Source organism: Ictalurus furcatus, chromosome 24 (assembly GCF_023375685.1).
Source record: "Ictalurus furcatus strain D&B chromosome 24, Billie_1.0, whole genome shotgun sequence".
NCBI classification, from domain to species: domain Eukaryota; kingdom Metazoa; phylum Chordata; class Actinopteri; order Siluriformes; family Ictaluridae; genus Ictalurus; species Ictalurus furcatus.
Window position 1 is genome coordinate 5,813,358 of NC_071278.1, and position 21,047 is coordinate 5,834,404.

The 21,047-nt window shown below is 39.5% G+C and overlaps 3 protein-coding genes across 4 annotated transcripts in view; 2 read left to right on the plus strand and 1 right to left on the minus strand.

Annotated features, from left to right (window-relative positions):
• Positions 1-8,560, minus strand: part of ptk2aa (protein tyrosine kinase 2aa) — a 113,372-nt gene extending 104,812 nt beyond the window's left edge. For both annotated transcript variants that reach the window (XM_053613278.1, XM_053613277.1), the window contains exon 1: positions 8,320-8,560. The gene's annotated coding sequence lies outside the window, so the exon portion shown is untranslated. The remainder of the gene's footprint in view (positions 1-8,319) is intronic.
• A 6,060-nt stretch (positions 8,561-14,620) lies between these two features.
• LOC128600226 (tubulin alpha-8 chain-like) lies at positions 14,621-16,740 on the plus strand. The gene has a single exon (XM_053612550.1). It carries the CDS (start codon positions 14,730-14,732, stop codon positions 15,618-15,620), a length of 891 nt encoding a protein of 296 aa, XP_053468525.1. The 5' UTR covers positions 14,621-14,729; the 3' UTR covers positions 15,621-16,740.
• A 1,384-nt stretch (positions 16,741-18,124) lies between these two features.
• Positions 18,125-20,907, plus strand: LOC128600227 (tubulin alpha-8 chain-like). The gene is made up of 3 exons (XM_053612551.1): positions 18,125-18,358; positions 18,573-18,721; positions 19,379-20,907. The coding sequence occupies exons 1-3, from the start codon at positions 18,181-18,183 to the stop codon at positions 20,357-20,359; spliced, it is 1,308 nt and encodes a 435-aa protein (XP_053468526.1). The 5' UTR covers positions 18,125-18,180; the 3' UTR covers positions 20,360-20,907.
• The last annotated feature ends 140 nt before the right edge of the window (positions 20,908-21,047 follow it).

The following is a 21,047-nucleotide window of genomic DNA, read 5'->3' on the forward strand; positions in this document are numbered from 1 at the left end:
AACTGCTTTACAAGGTTTCGGTCATTAAATCTGTCTAACTTTCACTCAACATTACTGTAATCTTTATTATTGACAGAGGAGTCCTCTAGAAAACCCGTGCCGTGAATTGTCACAGGTTTAGGAGCTGTTTTTAACATTAAAACACTTACGAATGAGAGCTAGCATACCATTTTTAAATTTCCTCTGAATCGGACAGTCAGGAGCTACTTTTAGCTTTACGGTTTATGTTAACACAAATTCTGTTCTGAATGTCACCGTTTTTCGTTGATTATCAATTTTGTGTTCAAAGATTATTTTCTGAATATTGGTGAAGACAACATTTTATCTGTCTACACATTCGTCCTCCCTTCTCATAACTGCCCATATAAAGAAGAGGAAAGGAGGATGCATGTAATCGTGAAGGTGTCACCGATGGAACAGAGGCTGCTGGGTAAATCTGGATGTTGTGTGCGCGTGTGCGCGTCTTCTCAGCATCCTGTGCAGCTTTTATTTCAACAAACTGTCAGGGATCCAGCTCTGGACAGAATAGTTACAGAATACAACTGTCATCTGTTCTTCACGCGTAGCTGAGCACTAAGCTTCTTATGGTCATTGCAATAAAGTTTAAAAATAAGGTTTCACCACTTGGCAAAATGACAGTTTCTTCACTGTCAAGCGTAGCAAGATGTTTGAAAACATACTGAGGCCAAGAACATGTCTGATCCAATGCTGGACATGAGAGATGTGCAAGAATGACACTGAAAAGTGCTAAACCTAGAGCTGCAAGAGGATCTGAGATATGATAACAGAGACCAAAGCGATGTGCAGTTTTAGAGAAATAATGACGGATGAGATTGTGTGATGAAGACATAGGACGCAGGTGTGCATGTAGGTTTGATTTTAGACGTCAACATGCTCCGGTACAAAGTCAGTCTGGTTTCTAAGGCAGTATTACCATGCACCCGTTTCCTATAACAACTTTTCTAGCCAAATTCGAATCCAGCTTGAAAAAAAGAAAGTAATTTTACACGATTTTACAATTCGAAGCATGGGGGATGAGACAATCAATCAAAGCTGGCGCGTAGAACCTGGTTCACGCTACGGTTTCCGTTTATTGCCTTAAGAGTTATGGATGGTCATGTTGTGATATTTGAAGACATTACTGGAACTACTCGAACAAAATCCCAGTAGTATCACAATTACAAAACTATTAAATGAATCTATGGTTTCAATGATATTAAACAGGCAAAGAGAGGAAAATTATGCAACTGATACCAAAAGTAATATTAAAAATCTGTCCAATCCAATAAAGTACTGCTATAACTGATGTTACAAGCAATACACTTGCTTGTAAGTATATTACAACACATCACAATATCAATATCATTTCATATATTGCTGAGGCCTACTGATAAGTTCATGAAAATGGACCAGGCAATTATTGTAACCTTATATTATAATATGACCACCATAATGACCATCACATATAAAGGTATACGAGTAGCTCCTACTTTTCACATATTTCTCAGTAAACGGGTACGTAACAGCATAAAGACCACAGCGTGATCACCGTTTCACAGTGTGCTTTGCGTGTACGTTCCTCCACAGTGCTGAATGTGAACGTCTGGCTCTGTTGAATAAGTCATGCCACATGCAGGTGCGAGGGCTCGTTCCCACAGGAGCCATTGTGTTCACTACTACACTGTTATGCTACTCTTTATAGCATAAACGTAGTTCCTCCTGTTTCCTACAAACACCGTGAAAAAAAAACAAAACAAAAAAAAAAACAAAACCAAAGCACCATGCCCAGTGGGAAAACTCAATGTGCTCAAGTGGAAAAACAACCATAACAGAGAGGAAATTATTTATAATTGTTATTGCAGGTCTTTCAGATGATGTAGTTTCCTCTTAATGATGGCAGGCTGTGGCAGCAGCAATACTTGGTTTTGTTTACAGATTCAATTAGAAAACCCTGGTAGTCTTGTTCTCATTCGTTTATTTATCGATGCGTGTATGCACAGATATATAGACAGAGGGACAGATAGAAGGACAAAGATATGGACAGAGGGAGGTAGGAACGAGCATGTGAATGGACAAAAGGCAGGTGAGACAAACATCTGGATGGACGGATCAATAAATGTGGATGGACAGGTTGCCGTAAACCTGTGAAGAGACATCTTGACGGACATGAGGACGAAAACGAACAGACAGGTGGACAAATGTGGTGAACATGTAGCCAGATGGGAGGACAAACAAAACGTGTATGGATGACCAGACAAGTGAACATGTCACTGTATGAACAAATGTGTGGATGAAGGAGTGGAAAAACTAACATACTGGCAGACGGACTGTTGGACGAACAGGCAGACAAACTTATGGATTAATGGGCAGACAAACATGATGACAGGCTGGAGCACCTATATGTTAAGGGACAGGAAGACAAACATGTAGCCAGATGGGTGAACAAAACATGTAGGGAGAAGGACAGGTAAGCGAACATGTGGATTGACAGGTGGACAAATGGATATGTCAGTGGACAAGCAAACATGTAAGTGGATGTGTGGACAAATGGATGTCAGTGGATAAAAACATGTCATTGGACAAAGACACGTGTAGGTGGATGCGTGGACAAATGGATATGTCGGTGGTCAAACAAACGTGGATAGACCTGTGACTGACCAAACATTTGGATGAGCACGTAGACGAACGTTTACGGACAGGCGGATGAACAGACAGACAAGTGAATTTACACACTTCGCGGTAATAGCACCGAAAACGGAAAACGAGCGTCCGAGAGAAATACATGTATTTCGCCTACTATATAGTAGGTAAGTATGCGGTATCGGACGCAGCCATGGTAACCGGCGGAGCTGCTGCTTTGGCTCTTGTTGCACGGTGCACCCATGAAAAGTTCCTGACTGACTACCTGTTAGGCAGCGCGTCAGTACCGGGTTGACCCGATACTACTGGTACTTATGAAACTCTGGTACCGTCAACTTTTTTCTTTTTAGTACCGACTTGGTAGCGAAGTACCGGTACTTTTGACAACCCTACAGTGGACAAACAAACGTGGATAAACCTGTGACCGAACAAACATTTGGATAGACAAACGTTTACGGACAGGCGGATGAACAGACAGAAAAGTGAATATACCGATGGACAAATACACAGATGGATGAACATTCAGATGGACAGAAAGTGTATGAATGGATGGATCTATTGATATATGAATATGTAAACACTATGTATGGATGGACTTCATTAACCATTAGGGAGAATAATCTGTCCATTCAGTTCTAATATTCAATCTACACGTAGTCCAATATAAAATATGTATAATACAATACCTGTTTAAACGCTCCACATGCGCCTGTTTGTCTTGAGTGACATTTTAAACAAAAAAATGATCATCATATTATTAAATGTTATAGAATTTCTAGCATGCCGTGCAGGTGTGTGCGTGTGCGTGTGTGTGTGTGTGTGTATTCACAGTTGCTTGTTAAGTTCTCAGCTTGTATAAATCACATTTTAAAAGAAGTAGCTCTTCTAGCAAAGAGCAGGTCTGCATACACAAATATAGGACTCCTAATCAAAACATTAGAAAACACGTGAGCGACAATACAGGCAGTTAAACTGAGGTGTTTCGATATATTGGAGAACTAATTACACGCACATGACTGCATGTGAAATAGGTAGAGACAGAAGTGGCTGGATGTGAAGGAATTTCTTTTCTCCATCCTGTGTGTGTCATGTATTGTCACTTGGGTCACAAGTGTAAGCAAGATGGAAAGAGAAGTCTTTAAGCAAACACACGCGCACACACACACACAGAGCCATCTCATACAAAGCCATGCCTCTCTCCATAAAGGGTCTATTTATGAGCAGCAATGAACTGGGCAATCATCTTGAATGGCTGCATGGTTACAGGTTTAAACAGTACTAGGTGATGCTGAATATAAGCTCAGCACAGGCCTGCTGTACATGAACACACTTTCCTAACTGAAAACTGAACATTAAAATGCAGCGATGCTGCCCGAGCACATCTACACCAAATCCACATCACGCTTATAAAAGAAACATTTGTGTAAGATGTTTGTGTAAAAATTCGGAGCGGTTTTAACTGCAGCTCGGAGTGTTAAACTGGTGGTGAATAGAGCATTCATCAGCTTGGACACTGCAAATACAGCTCGATCAGGCCAAGGGGGTCTTTTCCATCACACCAAAGCTCAACATACTTACTGCTCTTAGAATCACACACACACACACACACACACACACACACACACACACACAGTTAAAGGAATACTTCAGTGTTTTTGTGATAGGCAGTGTTCTTAAAATGGGCAATTGTTGATAAAATTTATTTTTTTTTTTTTAATTCATACCAGATGTGTCGCAGAAGGTCACAGCTGTGTCACATCACAACTGTCTATTCAATCCAACCTGCATGCATTATGCACATGCCATACAGGCATACCAGCACACCCAAGTATATAAACACATCAATGCAACGCAGACAACAGCCTTTAGGCCTGCAATAATTACAACACAAACCCATGAATAAACAGTTTTTCTTCTGTTTGTCCACGAGTGTCACTATTGTACAAGCACTTTTCTATGAAGCTACAATTATGCTTGCACAATTAATTATATATATATATATATATATATATATATATATATATATATATATATATATATATATATATATATATATATATATATATTCATAACCAAGTTCACAGCATAGAGAAATTGTATTTGTGTAAGTTTGATGACTGAGGTTTACACTTCACTTATACAGGCAAGTAAAAGAAAATAATAAAAATTAGAGATGAATATAACAAGGGCAGTGTAAGACTTGGGCTCAGGCTAATGCAGCTGGCATTGATCAAAATGCTTACTGATATGTCAAAAAAGTCTTAGGAGGAGACAGACATGAGATACGTTCTGACCAAAAGCCGTCCTTATGGAGTTCAGACACTGGAGCAATAAGTCATTTCTGTATAAATATAAAAATTTACAAAAGACATTTGACTGAAACATCCATAAGCATTTTGCATAACAAACGTACTTTGAATTCTATCACTAACTTCAAGCAAACAGGCTCTGTTCTTTTCCCAGTGCAGGGAAATGTGCCAAAATGATTGCTTGTGCTTATCACCTACACATACACTACACACACAGAGGATAGAGTATGTCTTTAAGAGCTCATATAGCTTAGGATACGTTCTGGGATATTAATTCAGCAGACTTCGATTACAATTCTTTGCCCCATTTCTATATACTGACACCTTCGCACACCGAGCCTTATTCCGAGTTTACAGTTTGTGTTTAGTGAGGACGCCTATTGAGGAGATGATAATTATGTCGACAGACTGTCATCTGGAATGATTCACAGCATGTTCACTTATGACGTGTGCATGTCAGGACTTCGAAAACATATTAAACAGAGTTTCCAGGCAATACACCGACCACAAAAGTCACTATGAATAGAAAACAACTGGAGAGGATTAGCTTATTCTTGGAGTGAATCGCTAAGTTTTTATATTACACCCAGAGCAGCAATAGAGAAGGAGGAAGAAAGCTTTTACACTCCAAGCAAAATAAATAAATAAATAAATAAATAAATAAATACTGCAGAAATGTGTAAGCTTCTGCTGGGCACGGATGTGTGGTTAAAGTTTAAAGCTCAGGCTCGAACACGTGGGGCCGTGCCACGTGATAAATCTGTGCCACTTATTTGTTCAGCACATTCATTGAAGAAAAAAACAAAACAAAACACCATGACAGGACAAGACCTGAACTCAGAAAAGAAGATTTACTTCAGCTGTGTTAGGAAGATCTGACTCAGTTGTATAAACACACCCTCTTTCAGTCACACACACACACACACACACACACACACACACACACACACACACACAGTTGCCACGGCTGCTGGAAGGAAAAAGGCGTCTTCCTTAAGCATCCTGAGGGACACAGTGAGGGAGCTGAACAATTCAGAGTAAAATGAACCACTTACTGCACCCCCCCCCCCCGCCCCCACACACAGTCATTTAGACTTCCTGTTGTAAACACAACCCTCTTCCTGTCCATTTATAATCAGTGCAACCTGAAGGATGCTTTCTCTAAATGAGTCCTTATCCTTTCCTTTAGGCTACACACTGACCCAAGCCCTAAATAAACACCGTAAATAATCTCCATTGACCATGAGTTTTAGTGCAAAACTATAATCTTAAACTCCATTCATACCTGCATGTTTCATGTGTATCTGAATGGTCTCCTCATAAAGATTTTACACCATGTGCATTTACATATTTAGTGAAATACGTCTTTGGTTATTCAGATTGAAAGTTGATATCCATAATATATCTGATATGCAAATTAGCTCCTTATCAACTTTCTGTAACGTTTCTGCAAAAAAAAAAAAAAAAAAATAGCTGCTGCATCCAAAATTGAAATTTTGCATACTGTATTTAAATTTCATAAAGATGTCAACTTCAGCAGTCATAAACCGTGTGTGATCTGATGCAATGCATTAGGAGAACTTTAGCTGTCGATATCTGGCTTGGACAGACGAATGTATTTGCACTTAAACACGTTCTAATTAGTTCAAGAAATCTGTTTGGCCTTCCGTCCGTCCACAGTGAGACAGAGTATTATTCCAGCGAAAAAGGGGTGGATAAATCTGAAAACACCATTTTCACGTTGTAGTGTGGACTGAGAAATCAGGGGTATTCAAAAACCATGATATATTTTTAGTCATGTGACCCATTCAACTTAAACAAACACGATAGTGTGTGATGAACCAGAGTTGTTGTGCCTGCTATCCTGTTTCATAGATTTGTTAAAAGATTACTGTCACTTTGTGCAACCTTCAGATTCCCTTTTTTTTTGTATTTCCTCATTTGTAAGTCGCTTTGGATAAAAGCATCTGCTAAATGAATAAATATAAATGTAATGTAAACACAGGACGGAAATGACGCAGGCCAAATCTTCTTACCATTTTTTACGCATGCGCAGTATAGGGATGCAAGCGTTTTTTTTAATATAGACGTTTCAGTGTAGACAATCAATTTTGAAAACGCCAGTGTAGACAGATATCTATCCGGATTTTCAGATCTATCCGGATTAAAGTGGATGTAGACACAGTAACCAGAGCTCAGGATTGAACCAGACACATGACATACTATTGGTTAAAATAACAAATTTAAGAAAATGTGTATGAGGGACGGTAAAGATTTAACGATATATAATCTTTGTTTACGACATAATACTAACAAAGTTTTAACAGTCATTTGCTTTCATGATTTCAGGTTGCCTTTACATGCAGTTTTGGGTGCATTCACACCTGCAGTGTTTGGAGATTGTGCTGATTTGGATATAATCCTGATACTCAGTATGAAACACCTCGTGTTCTATCAGTCATTACTATTTTGTCCACTTTAATACTTATCAGAAAATACATATACAGGAAGCAAATTTTGACGCGTGGTCAGACAATACCCAGGCTATGAATGTATGCGTATGTAAACGTCTAGTGCGCATGCGCAGAAACCCTTAGTAGGACGCCTGCACAAGCAAATTGTCATTACACCTGGTGTAAACATGGTCTAAAAGTGTAAGTGAGAATCTCAGGATGAAGATATGACCCTTTTTTGTCAACAGTCCTTCCAGTGGAGCTATTTAATAACTACTTTTACTTGATGAAATCATAAACAGAGTAGCAGAGAGCTTTCCAGGTATGAAATATTCCTTGAGTGGGAAATGGCAGGACTGGAGTGAAACCATGAACGCTTAAGGCTATAAATAAAGCGGGCCTGAGTACAGCACCGCCCCGGGACACGAAGGAAAAGCAGGCGGCTTTCCGGCTCACATATTCACTCAGACTTGGAGAGAAAGAGGTGCCAGAACAAACCCGAAACCAACAGCTGAAGAAGGAGCTCGTGAAGAAAGAGCTTATCTAACTTTTACCTAGCGACAGGATTGCGCTCGTGACGGTTTGGGGGGACGTTATTCTGAATGACTAGGCACGTGCCTGGTTCAAATGTTCTACAGTGTAACGGTTATTTAGAAACGACACACATTTACTACAGGGACATTCCATGAAAACCCAAACACACCGTCCATATTTCCACTCAAACTCTAAAATGGTTCAACAATTTTACAAAACAAAGTACTAATTGTGTATTTCAACGCCGCTACTCAGGTTCCGTGATGTTACAGTGTTTAAAAAAAACAAAACAAACAAATAACAGCGATTCCTCAAAATCCACACATGAACTGAACCACTTTCTTTTCCATGGGTTTTCCCAAATAAACTACTTCTCTACTCACCTGCTTTTCCTCAACGCCCAGCAGGTATTCGGTCACCCCGGTGTCCTCTCAGGCTGATACAAGTGTAAAAGCAGTGATTAAATTCCAATATAACCCAAACCTGTGTGCGCTTCTCCAGCACTCCCGACTCACACTCTTCCTTCGTTCCCCCCTACTCTTCATCAAGAATCGAATATTCCAAAATGGCGGCCGGATAGCAACCCATCCTCTCCAGCTACACCCCTCTGAACAGCACACAGTGGACGCGTCCCATTTCTGATAACCTGGCTGCTTATATTGCCATCATTCTTCAATGTTCATTATTCACATATTTATACATCATTAATGTTAGGATACTATAATAAATGAGTTTGTTAAATAATTTGGAGGCAGGCTAAACAAAATGTCAATCTGAAATAATAATGTGTATTTCTTTTTAAATAGTTTTTTATTACATTGGGGAAAAATCAAATATATATATAGGTAAAATGGTGGTGTATGGTTTGCTCCAGTTACTGTCTGTGTGGTGTTTCGCATTGTTCACCCTGTGTACATGTGGATTTCCTTCAGGTTCTCTGGTTTCCTTCCACATCCCAAAAAATGCCAGTAGGTGGACTGGCTATGCTAAATTGCCCCTGAGTGTAAATGTGTGTGCATGGTGCCCTGTGATGGTTTAGCGTCTCATCTATGGTGTGTTGAACACCTGTGGCTGGTGTTCCCACTATCCACTTTGACCCTGAACACATTGGTTGCGGAATATGAATGAATGAATAAATATGCATCCTGTAGGACACAGCCCGTGTAGTAACACACATTTCAAAAACAGTGTTTGACTAGCAAGTGTATTTTAATATTCAGTTAAAATCAGTTAACAAACCAGGTAAATAAACATACATGTTCTTACACAACAGCATCCTGTCATACAACTCAATCAGTCTTTCATGTGGTTTCCTTCTGTTTCACTATTAATCATAATAAAGGTGTGCCACAATCTTCCAGTAATTACTATTGAATGTTGGCAGTGCTTTCTTGATGTACTGTGCCCTACAGCAATTTGCTTGTGTTAGCTGAATTTAGTTCACTATAAATCTCTGCTAACTGACCTCAGATCAGCATTATGCATACTCAACTGACTCAAATGACTCGGCTCAAAATAAAATAGTGTGGGTTGTAATCCTGATGTAAATCCCATTATAGTATATAATATATACACATACAGGATATATATATATACACACACACACACACACACCCCAATCAGCCATAACATTAAAACCGCTGACAGGTGACTGCCCATGCTGCCCTGTCCACGGCCGAAAGCACCTACAATGGGCATGTGAGCATCTTAACTGGACCATGGTGCATTGGAAGAAGGTGGCCTGGTCTGATAAATCTGGTTTTCTTTTACATCATGTGAATGGCACAGTATGTGTCTATGTGTGTCACTTACCCTGGAAGAGAGGGCACCAGGATACACTATGGGAAGAAGGCAAGCCGGTGGAGGCAGTGTGATGCTCTGGGAAACCTCAGGTCCTGGCATCCATGTGGATGTGACTTTGACACGTACCACCTAAATATTGTTGCAGACCAAGTACACCCCTTCATGGCAACGGTATTCCCTAATGTCAGTGGCCTCTTTCAGCAGGATAATGTGCCCTGACACACTGCAAAAAATGTTCAGGAATGGTTTGAGGAATATGAAGAAGAGTATAAGGTGTTGACTCGACCTCCAAATTCCCCAGATCTGATGAATTTGATCGAGCATCTGTGGGATGTGCTGGAAAAACAAGTCGGATTCATGGAGGCCCCACCTCACAACTTACAGGACTTAAAAGATCTGCTGCTAACATCTTGGTGCCAGATACCACAGTACACCTTCAGAGGTCTTGTGGAGTCCATGCTTCGACAGGTCAGAGCTGTTTTAATGGCACAAGGGGGACCTACACAATATTTGTCAGATGGTTTTAATGTTATGGCTGATGCGTGTGTGTGTGTGTGTGTGTGTGTGTGTGTGTGTGCGCGTGTGCGTGTGCGTGTGTTGGCCTCTCTCACCTCATATCTGGCTGTGCAAAAGGCACCTGTTGTGTGTAATGCTATTCTCACTTTCCCATGGGAAAATCTAGCCAACATTTTATTTGTGTTCTGTCCCTTTCTAGCCAAAGCAAACAAATACTGGTATGTCCTTTCATCTATTAGTATTAATATCTCTGGCTGTGTGAGTGTAGTTGTGTGAATACAGTAATAATACATTTGTAGAAGTCAGCATTTTTATTTTCTTTCATTTTATTTAAGAACCAAAGTTTGCCACAGAAACTACCTAAATCTAGCCCTTACCCTTAGTGACAGAGAATTTACATGAAGGCAGTAAAAGAACCTCACCAGGAAAAAGTCAACTGGTATTTTATAACTTTTTTTTTTTATATAACTGGTATTTTGTCATTACAATATGCACGGTCATTTGAGAACAACATTATTAGAAAAAAAAATGCTACACTGACAAGCAAATAATATCATTCACTTTTATTGTATCAGTCACCTTGAAAACAGTATTTTTAAAATTGTAGTGATGTTATTTATAGCTTGCTTGCAAATGAGATGAAATTGGGACTAGTCAAAAGAATAGAAAGAAACCCCCTGCACAGAAGCATTGGCAATTCAGAGCCTCCTACAATTCAGAGCGTTTTAAATATTAAAAGAATGGATGCTATTAAGCAATGGTTCACCACTTACCACTTCAAACACACCACTTCCAATCCCATTCCATCCCACACATCGCTCATGGCACACCCTCTCTCTAAAACACACACACAAATACACACACACACACACACACACATACACACTCATATAAATACACAGTTCACAGCACACCCACTCGGGTGGGAGTCTATTTACAGTATCAAAGAGACTCAACCAGCCTCAGCCTCAACACAAAGCAGTCATGCATATTCACTGTGCTGTTTTCTGTAAATATCCGGCCCAGTTCAGGACACTGTCTCAAAGACACAACTAGACTTTGAACTCAGCATTGACAACCACAAGGTTTAATTGGATTTTTAAAAATAGTATACAACTGAAAAGTTAAATAATACAACACCTTGGGTTGTATCACGTGGCATGAATTCATAGTGTAATTCGCCATAAAGCTTAATATAAACTTGTTTTCAGTCTGTTACTTGAGACATGTGTATGATCTCTTAAATTCTTACTACATAATAAAACCTGGATTAATAAAGATGGGACTAAAGAGAGAAAACATGATTTTAAGATCCATTATATTAATCATATATCTTAAATGTATTAGGTAAAATTAGCCAATTGTTTTCAAGATTAACTCTCTATTGGTTAAGTAGACGGATTAGACATTTGAATAATTTTTAAACTCCTTAAATCCCCATCCACCAACCAAGACCACACATTCACACACTACGGACACTTTGGACATGCCAATCAGCCTACCATGCATGTCTTTGTACTGGGGGAGGAAACTGGAGTACCCAGAAGACACCCTGGCTGCACGGGTAGGACATGCAAACTCCACACACGCAGAGAATCGATCCCCCAACCCTGGCGGTGTGAAGTGAATGTGCTAACCATTAAGCCACCGTGCAACCAGAGTAATATTTATGTATTTATTTATTTGTTTGTCTATTTATTCATTCATTTATTTTCTTTAATCATATTATGTAACAAACATTAATGTAAGTATGTGCTGCAGATCATTTAATTAGTTCAATTTTACATTTTAATTTACTGTAAAGGGCTTTGCTAAAATTGCCTATGTAAACTTTTTTTTAGGTATCAAAACTAGTTACTTAACTGGTAATTTTAAAGAATTACAAACAACATTAACTTCTTCAATGTAAGTTTACATTTTATTCGATACTTGAACATACCTAATTTCTATTCAAATTCCTGAAATAAATACACGTAGATATACACTCCGTTCAAAAAGACAAGAGAAGAAATTATTTTTATTTTTTTTAAACAAAACTGGCACCTGAAATCCCATCACAATAATAGAGGTGACCTCTGAAATAACCTGTGTATAAAACAAGAAATATATAAACATTTTCATTACATTAAAATCCATCCTCTCAAATCAAAGTCCATCAGAGCCACAAAAACAAATTCATTATGTTTTGTTACACAAACACCCAAGATTATACTGGAAGAGACCACTGAAACTGTGAAATTAGCTTCTAAACTAGGATGGGATGAGCAATTCCAGTCCTGAGGACCACTGCAGTGTCCTGCAGAGTCTAGCTCCATCACTAATCAAACACACCTGAAACATCTAACCAAAGTCTTGAAAATTACAGTCAGGTGTGTTTGATTAGCATTTTTATGAGTAAAATAACTAACCAGCCCCATAACTGAACGAATCACATCAAAAAACTTTCACTGATGATGACTACATCACATCGTTTGTGGCAGAATGCCAGAAGATAAGCAAGCATTCTTTTAGGAGCTGACAAGCTAACATAATCTATCAAATCTGTACCAAGTAAATTAGATCTGGAAAATGGGATGTCCTCACTAAAAAAAAAAAAAAAAAATTCCACATGCGACTCATTAACACTGCGATAAGTGTTAGCCTGGTGGTTACATCTCCTCAGCTACAATGTCGTATAATTTATTCCAATCTTGACTGAAAGTCGAGGTCTCCACGTGGAGAAGTGAAGGGAAGAGGAGCACAGAAGGGTCGGGGCTTATGATTGAAGAGAATTCGCAGGATGTTTTCGCATCAGCCTTCATGTTTTAAATCATTCAAATAATGCAAATGATAACGGCCAATGAGTAAGAAAGCCCATTTTCTGATGTATCTACTGTAATCTATCTTGTAAGACAATGATTTATTATGAAAATAAATCATTGTCTAGCCACGCCCATGTAGTTAACTATGTAGATTAGAGAATCCGGTGGGTTTCCCTCCCCCCCAGTTTTATTTATGTATTTATTTACTTAATTAAGAGTCTTCACACAGAGCGTCAAGAGCCTTTTAGTATTCTGCTTTATGGAAATCTGTTCCGCTTTTACGTCAGCTGTTAATTGAAAGATCACGCCCCTGAGATTGAGCTCACCTGTTATAAAGTTAGCTCAGATGATTAACTAGGCAGAGCTGTTGGTAAGTAGCAGTTTACGCTCATGTGTATGTGGTCTCTGCTACCCCTTGTATCTCCCTCACTTAAAAAAAAAATAAATAAATAAATAAAATTTATATATATATATATATATATATATATAGAGAGAGAGAGAGAGAGAGAGAGAGAATATGAATGAATGAATGAATGAATGAATATATCACTTTGCTTGTATTTTCTCATTTGTAAGTCACTTTAGATAAAAGTGTCTGCTAAATGAGTGTCTTTTTATTGTTTTGTTATTTTGCAGATCAAGGAAGTTATTTCTGTTCTCTTTCACTTCATCACTGAATAAAATGGTAACATTACACAACATTGATTATTTAAAAAAAAAAAAAAAAAAACATAATACAGGTATAAATATTAGCACAAGTCTGACTGGTTTGTAATGTCCTGTATCTACAGAGGGAGTGTATCTCAGTGCACATTGGTCAAGCAGGAGTCCAGATGGGTAATTCCTGCTGGGAGTTGTATTGCCTGGAGCATGGCATCCAGCCTGATGGGACGATCAGTTCTGGCAACACCTGCTTGGTTGATTCTTCTTTTGGTACTTTCTTCAGTGACACCGGAGCTGGAAAATATGTTCCACGAGCTGTTTTCATTGACCTGGAGCCAACAGTTGTAGGTAAAATGCGTTACTGAGTCTATTTGCTTTAACTTTGCCTAGAGACATTTAAGTGACTTAGGTTTGTTCTGTGTTACCATGATGTCTTTTCAGAAATGGATTTCTGGGTTATATATTGTTACATGGTTATTTGAATTTGTTGTAGTATTGATCTCGAAGCAATGCTTAGGTTCTGTATTTGCGCTAATAGACTGTTGTATCTGCTTTCTTACAGATGAGATCAGGAATGGACATTATCGTCAACTTTACCACCCAGAGCAGCTAATCAGTGGCAAAGAGGATGCTGCCAACAACTATGCCCGTGGCCACTACACCATTGGCAAAGAGATTGTCGACTCTGTCCTTGATCGGATGCGAAAAATGGTGAGTTGTGGTTTTATTAAGGCACATCATAAATAAATCATTATTTAATGATTTGAATGACCATGCACAACACTCTACCTTCATTTTCCTGAAAACAGAAAATGCATCACAAAAATGCATTTTTTTAAGTTAATTCATTTAATTTATTTTTTTAAAAAGTGCACTCAAGACCATGTGACCTGTCAGGCAAAGTTTAATTATTTTGTCCTTTGTAGGCTGACCAGTGTACGGGTCTGCAGGGATTCCTGATCTTCCACAGCTTTGGAGGTGGGACAGGTTCTGGCTTCACCTCTCTGTTGATGGAACGCCTATCTGTTGACTATGGCAAAAAATCAAAGCTGGAGTTCTCCGTTTACCCTGCTCCCCAGGTTTCCACTGCAGTAGTAGAGCCTTACAACTCTATCTTGACCACTCACACCACCCTCGAGCACTCTGATTGCTCATTCATGGTGGACAACGAGGCCATCTTTGACATTTGCAAGCGTAATCTGGACATAGACCGTCCGTCCTACAGCAACCTGAACAGACTAATTGCGCAGATAGTTTCTTCCATCACCGCTTCTTTGCGATTTGATGGTGCTCTCAATGTGGATCTGACTGAGTTCCAGACCAATTTGGTTCCGTACCCTCGTATCCATTTCCCACTGGTTACCTACTCCCCTATTATATCTGCTGAGAAAGCCTACCATGAGCAGCTGTCTGTGGCCGAGATCTCTAATGCTTGCTTTGAGCCAGCCAACCAGATGGTGAAATGTGACCCTCGTCGTGGCAAATACATGGCCTGTTGCTTGCTCTATCGTGGAGACGTGGTACCTAAAGATGTCAATGCTGCTATTGCCAGCATCAAGACCCGTCGCTCGATCCAGTTTGTGGACTGGTGTCCCACCGGTTTCAAGGTGGGAATCAACTACCAGCCTCCCACTGTAGTACCTGGGGGAGATCTGGCCAAGGTCCAAAGGGCTGTATGCATGCTGAGTAACACTACTGCAATTGCGGAAGCCTGGAGTCGCTTGGATCACAAGTTTGACCTGATGTATGCCAAGAGGGCATTTGTGCACTGGTATGTTGGTGAGGGAATGGAAGAAGGTGAGTTCTCTGAGGCCAGAGAGGACATGGCTGCCTTGGAAAAGGATTATGAGGAGGTTGGAGCAGATTCTGCTGAAGATGCTGATGAAGAGGAGGAGTACTAAAATTGTTCTGTTGTAATGGAGGTATTTTTTTTGTAAGAATGTTGAATTAAACAAAAATTAGCATGTAGTCTGTGTTCTTGATTTACTTCAGTTGATTGAGGTGGCATACATTTAAAGTGTTCAAACTCTGTTTACATGTCAAAGATTGGGTCGAAGTCTTGTGTATGGCCCACTGAAGAACCATGTACAACCATAAACATTTTGTCCAAGATGAACCAAAAACTAAACAGGCTGCACTAAGGTGTTGGTGGCTTTTTTTTTTTTTTTTTTTTTTTTTTTTTTTTTTTTAAAGATTTTTTTTATTATTACTTTTAAATAAATGATCTTGCAATTCCTGTTTAACTGGCATTGCTAATGTTCTTTGGCACAGGATTTGAGTTTTGGGGTGACTCTTTATTTATTTACTCTATATTTTTTGTAAACCACCACCTCTTCCAACAGTTGAGCTAAGACTGATCCAAGAGAACAGCAGGTCTTCCTCTAACAGATGTGCTTTGGATGGTCTCTACTTCTGTAGATCAAATAGTTATGGCCCCCTTTGCTTCTATAACTGCCTACAATCTTTTGTGAAGGCTTTCCACTGAATTTTTGGACCGTTGTGGTGGGGATTTGTGCCCATTCAGCCACAAGAGCATTTGTGAGATTGGGTGTTGATGTTAAGTGAGAAGGCTGGGTGCACAGTCAACATCCCAATTTACCAATCCCAAATGTGTTTAGTGGGATTGAGGTCAGGGCTCTGTGCATGCCACTCAATTCCTTCCACACCAACATTGGCAAACCATGTGTTTATGGACCTTGTATTGTGTGCATCAGCATTATCACACTAGATAAGCTTTGGGCCTTTTAATTCCAATGAATGAAAAATTTATGCTACAGTACGAATATATGGTAGACAGTCATGCTCCCAACTTCATAGTAATGGTTAGGGGAAGGTCCACATGTGACTGTGATGATCAGGTGTCCACATAAATTTGGCCATATACTATGAATCTGACCCAAAATGTTTCATGAACAAAGGACAAACGGTGACAAGGGAAAAGGCAACTGTGTCTTACTAAGATTTAGGACTACAATTCTTCAGAACAGCTTCAATGTACCTTGAAATAGATTCTATATGTCTCCGGAACGCTACTGGAAAGATCAACACTGTTCTTCCAAAAGATCGCAACCACCACAGTATGATTTACATAACTTTCATCCTTTATAAAAACCATTCATTGTGCCTGCATGCTGTGTGGATGGGGACATTATCCTGAAAAAAGAACTTGCATCAGGAAATAATTTGTTTCATTGTGGGACAAAGGTAAATCAGTCAGAATAACTCTAAATAAATAATTTCTCTCCACCGTATAGAAGAGCCACAAAATTTTCCATTTAACTTCTCACCTGTTTGTATATAGGTTCTGTTTTAAAATTATGTTGTCATGAAGTGTGCACTGTTTGTGATGCGTCTGGTTTGTTCAAACTCAATTTACCATATCTGCTAGGTGCTGATCAGAGTTATATATTTCTTTTAAGATGTCAGAGAAGCAGCTTGCACAGTATGACTACAGTTAGACTGCACTGGTACGGTTTACCACGTCCTTATGTAAAAGAGAGAAAAAAAGTCTAATAAATGTAGTTATATTACTATGACCCCTAGCATCTTCACAACCTCTGTCATTTTTGTTGGACCATTGGATATCTGATCACCCATACTTAATGCAGTAACTGTATCTAATTTCACTATTTTTATAAATCAGGAAATTGTATCTGAGGCCCTGTTTCAGGCACTCAATGTTTTTTTATTTATTCATTTAAAATATATTTTACATTGGGAGACTATACATAGGTTGGGTATAGCTAATCTATTCCACACATAGCAAACAGTGTCTTCCAATCATTTAAGTGAAGCTACAAAACCTGCAGCTGTTTAAATAAACCTGGAAATGAATCGCCTGGGAGTCGAAACAGTACACTCTTAATGGTGAGCTGAGCCGATTGCTGTGACTCACTGGAATTATTACTATAGGAAAATGTCGCTCTTAAAGACATTTTCTATGCGGAGAGCTAAAGGCTCTCTGTTGTACATGTAGAGTACTACGTAGACTATAGAAACCAATATTGTTTACTTTATTAAAAGTATTTGCATATGAAGTAAACGTTTTGGGATTTTGCCTTAAGAGACACAGTTCCGCTTTTACTTCCGGTGTTAATTGAAAGACCACGCCCCTATAATTGAGGTCAAGTGTTATAAAGTTAGCACAGGTGGCTAACTTGGCAGAACTGTTTGAGTTAGTAGCAGAGTTTTTTTTGGGTGTGTCTGTAGAGGTTTAGCGAACTGTTTTTGTTGGTTTCTGAGGTGTTTGTGTTGCTTTACTTTGCAGATCAAATACTTTTATTTCTGTTTTGTCTTACTTCATCACTGCAAAAAAATGGTAATGTTATACAACACTGGTTATTTTAAAAATATACAACACTTATACTTGGAGTATGGTTAACACAGAGTTGAGTGGTTTGTAATGTCCTGTATCTACAGAGGGAGTGTATCTCAGTGCACATTGGTCAAGCAGGAGTCCAGATGGGTAATTCCTGCTGGGAGTTGTATTGCCTGGAGCATGGCATCCAGCCTGATGGGATGATCAGTTCTGGCAACACCTGCTTGGTTGATTCTTCTTTTGGTACTTTCTTCAGTGACACTGGAGCTGGAAAATATGTTCCACGAGCTGTTTTCATTGACCTGGAGCCAACAGTTGTAGGTAAAATGCTTTTTGATTAACCAATTTGCTTTGAATCTGCCTTGAGACATTTAAATGATCCTACTTAATTCTGTTATGTTTCCAGGATGTCTTTTCAGAAATGAATATCTGGGTTCCACATTACTGGTTACATGATTGTTGCAGACTTGATCTCAAGGCAATGCTTAGGTTCTGTATTTGGGATAAACAGATTATTATATCTGCTTGCTTACAGATGAGATCAGGAATGGACATTATCGTCAACTTTACCACCCAGAGCAGCTAATCAGTGGCAAAGAGGATGCTGCCAACAACTATGCCCGTGGCCACTACACCATTGGCAAAGAGATTGTCGACTCTGTCCTTGATCGGATTCGAAAAATGGTGAGTTGTGATTGTGTTTTTTTTTTATTAAGGCTTTATTGATTTGAATGTCCATGCACAACTCACTTTCTCTTGAAAGTAGTAAATGCACCATTTTGTCATTGAGGGGTTCTTCTTTCTGAATTTTGCAATAATATTCACAAAGTATCAAAGTTGAGACTTCATTAGAAATCAGTTGGGGGTGGTTTGCTTTTTACAAAAGCAATGAATCTTTGCCGTTATCATTGGAACAGGTACACGTTTGTTAAATTATTTGCTTAGTTGGGGTAATCTTTCCCAAAAGGCCGACGCTTTGTGGTGTTTTATATGGCACCTTTTTAAGGCAGGGGTCTTCTGTAAAGGTCCGATGTGGCTGCAGACTTTCATTCCAGACAAGTAGAACGTACACCGATTTGTTCATTTGGAGACCAAGATGACCTGATTAAACAAGGAGAATTGGACTTGGTCTTGCTTGCTTGGCATGACTACTTGCAGCCATACTGGCCCTTTATGGATAAGACTGAAGTCCCCTGCATTAGATGATTACCTACATGGGGATGCGCTTAATGGTTTAGGGTGGTAGGTGCCCCCCCCCCCCTTTTTTTTTTTGTATTTTAAAAAGTGCACTGAAGACCATGTGACCTGTCAGGCAAAGTTTAATTATTTTGTCCTTTGTAGGCTGACCAGTGTACGGGTCTGCAGGGATTCCTGATCTTCCACAGCTTTGGAGGTGGGACAGGTTCTGGCTTCACCTCTCTGTTGATGGAACGCCTATCTGTTGACTATGGCAAAAAATCAAAGCTGGAGTTCTCCGTTTACCCTGCTCCCCAGGTTTCCACTGCAGTAGTAGAGCCTTACAACTCTATCTTGACCACTCACACCACCCTCGAGCACTCTGATTGCTCATTCATGGTGGACAACGAGGCCATCTTTGACATTTGCAAGCGTAATCTGGACATAGACCGTCCGTCCTACAGCAACCTGAACAGACTAATTGCGCAGATAGTTTCTTCCATCACCGCTTCTTTGCGATTTGATGGTGCTCTCAATGTGGATCTGACTGAGTTCCAGACCAATTTGGTTCCGTACCCTCGTATCCATTTCCCACTGGTTACCTACTCCCCTATTATATCTGCTGAGAAAGCCTACCATGAGCAGCTGTCTGTGGCCGAGATCTCTAATGCTTGCTTTGAGCCAGCCAACCAGATGGTGAAATGTGACCCTCGTCGTGGCAAATACATGGCCTGTTGCTTGCTCTATCGTGGAGACGTGGTACCTAAAGATGTCAATGCTGCTATTGCCAGCATCAAGACCCGTCGCTCGATCCAGTTTGTGGACTGGTGTCCCACCGGTTTCAAGGTGGGAATCAACTACCAGCCTCCCACTGTAGTACCTGGGGGAGATCTGGCCAAGGTCCAAAGGGCTGTATGCATGCTGAGTAACACTACTGCAATTGCGGAAGCCTGGAGTCGCTTGGATCACAAGTTTGACCTGATGTATGCCAAGAGGGCATTTGTGCACTGGTATGTTGGTGAGGGAATGGAAGAAGGTGAGTTCTCTGAGGCCAGAGAGGACATGGCTGCCTTGGAAAAGGATTATGAGGAGGTTGGAGCAGATTCTGCTGAAGATGGTGAGGAAGATGTAGAGGAGGAGTACTAGAATTGTTCTTCTGTAATGGAGGCTTTTTGTACAGTTGAATGAATGAATGAATAAATGACAATTAGCATGTAGTCCGTGTTCTTGATTTCAGTAGTTGATTGAGGAGGTGGCATGCATATTTAAAACTGGTGTGGGACCGTCTAAAATGAAGTTTCATCAATTTCAAGTGTGTACGTCATGGATGCTTTGACATGTTGAAAGATCATGTCATCTTTCTAGCACATTAACGAACCATTGTACAATTGTGATCAGTATTTACGATGAACCCAAAGCTAAGGATGAGCCAAAATGAGCATGATTTTTGATATTAGAAATGTTTACTTAAAAAGCCAGCCGTGCAACCTACAAACCATACATGACAATCCAACATATTGATCATGTCCTAATTTCTGTCATGTAGGGTTAGCTATTTATTTATTTTGGCTATATTCAAATGAAAATATGCATGTTTACTAAGTACTATAAGATTACTTAAGAAGTGCATGCTATTGGCATCTAGGGTTGTGCTAAGGTCCTCAAATGTAGCATTTGATTTCTTAGAACAGCTAAGCTACAGAGTGAAAAGGACAGGCTGATGGCTTACTAAAAATCTCTTAAAGACTGTTTTTAAAAAAAAAAAAAAAAAATTTGCATTACTATGGGCAGGTTCTAATGTAAGTAACTGAGTTACTATGCTAATGTTAAGGTG

Bases quoted from the DNA above. Each gene is read 5' to 3' on its own strand.
- LOC128600226 (XM_053612550.1), top strand. From the start codon at position 14,730: ATGGAACGCCTATCTGTTGACTATGGCAAAAAATCAAAGCTGGAGTTC.
- LOC128600227 (XM_053612551.1), top strand. From the start codon at position 18,181: ATGGGTAATTCCTGCTGGGAGTTGTATTGCCTGGAGCATGGCATCCAG. The intron at 18,359-18,572 runs GTAAAATGCTTT...GCTTGCTTACAG, and splicing joins CCTGGAGCCAACAGTTGTAG to ATGAGATCAGGAATGGACAT. The intron at 18,722-19,378 runs GTGAGTTGTGAT...TGTCCTTTGTAG, and splicing joins TTGATCGGATTCGAAAAATG to GCTGACCAGTGTACGGGTCT.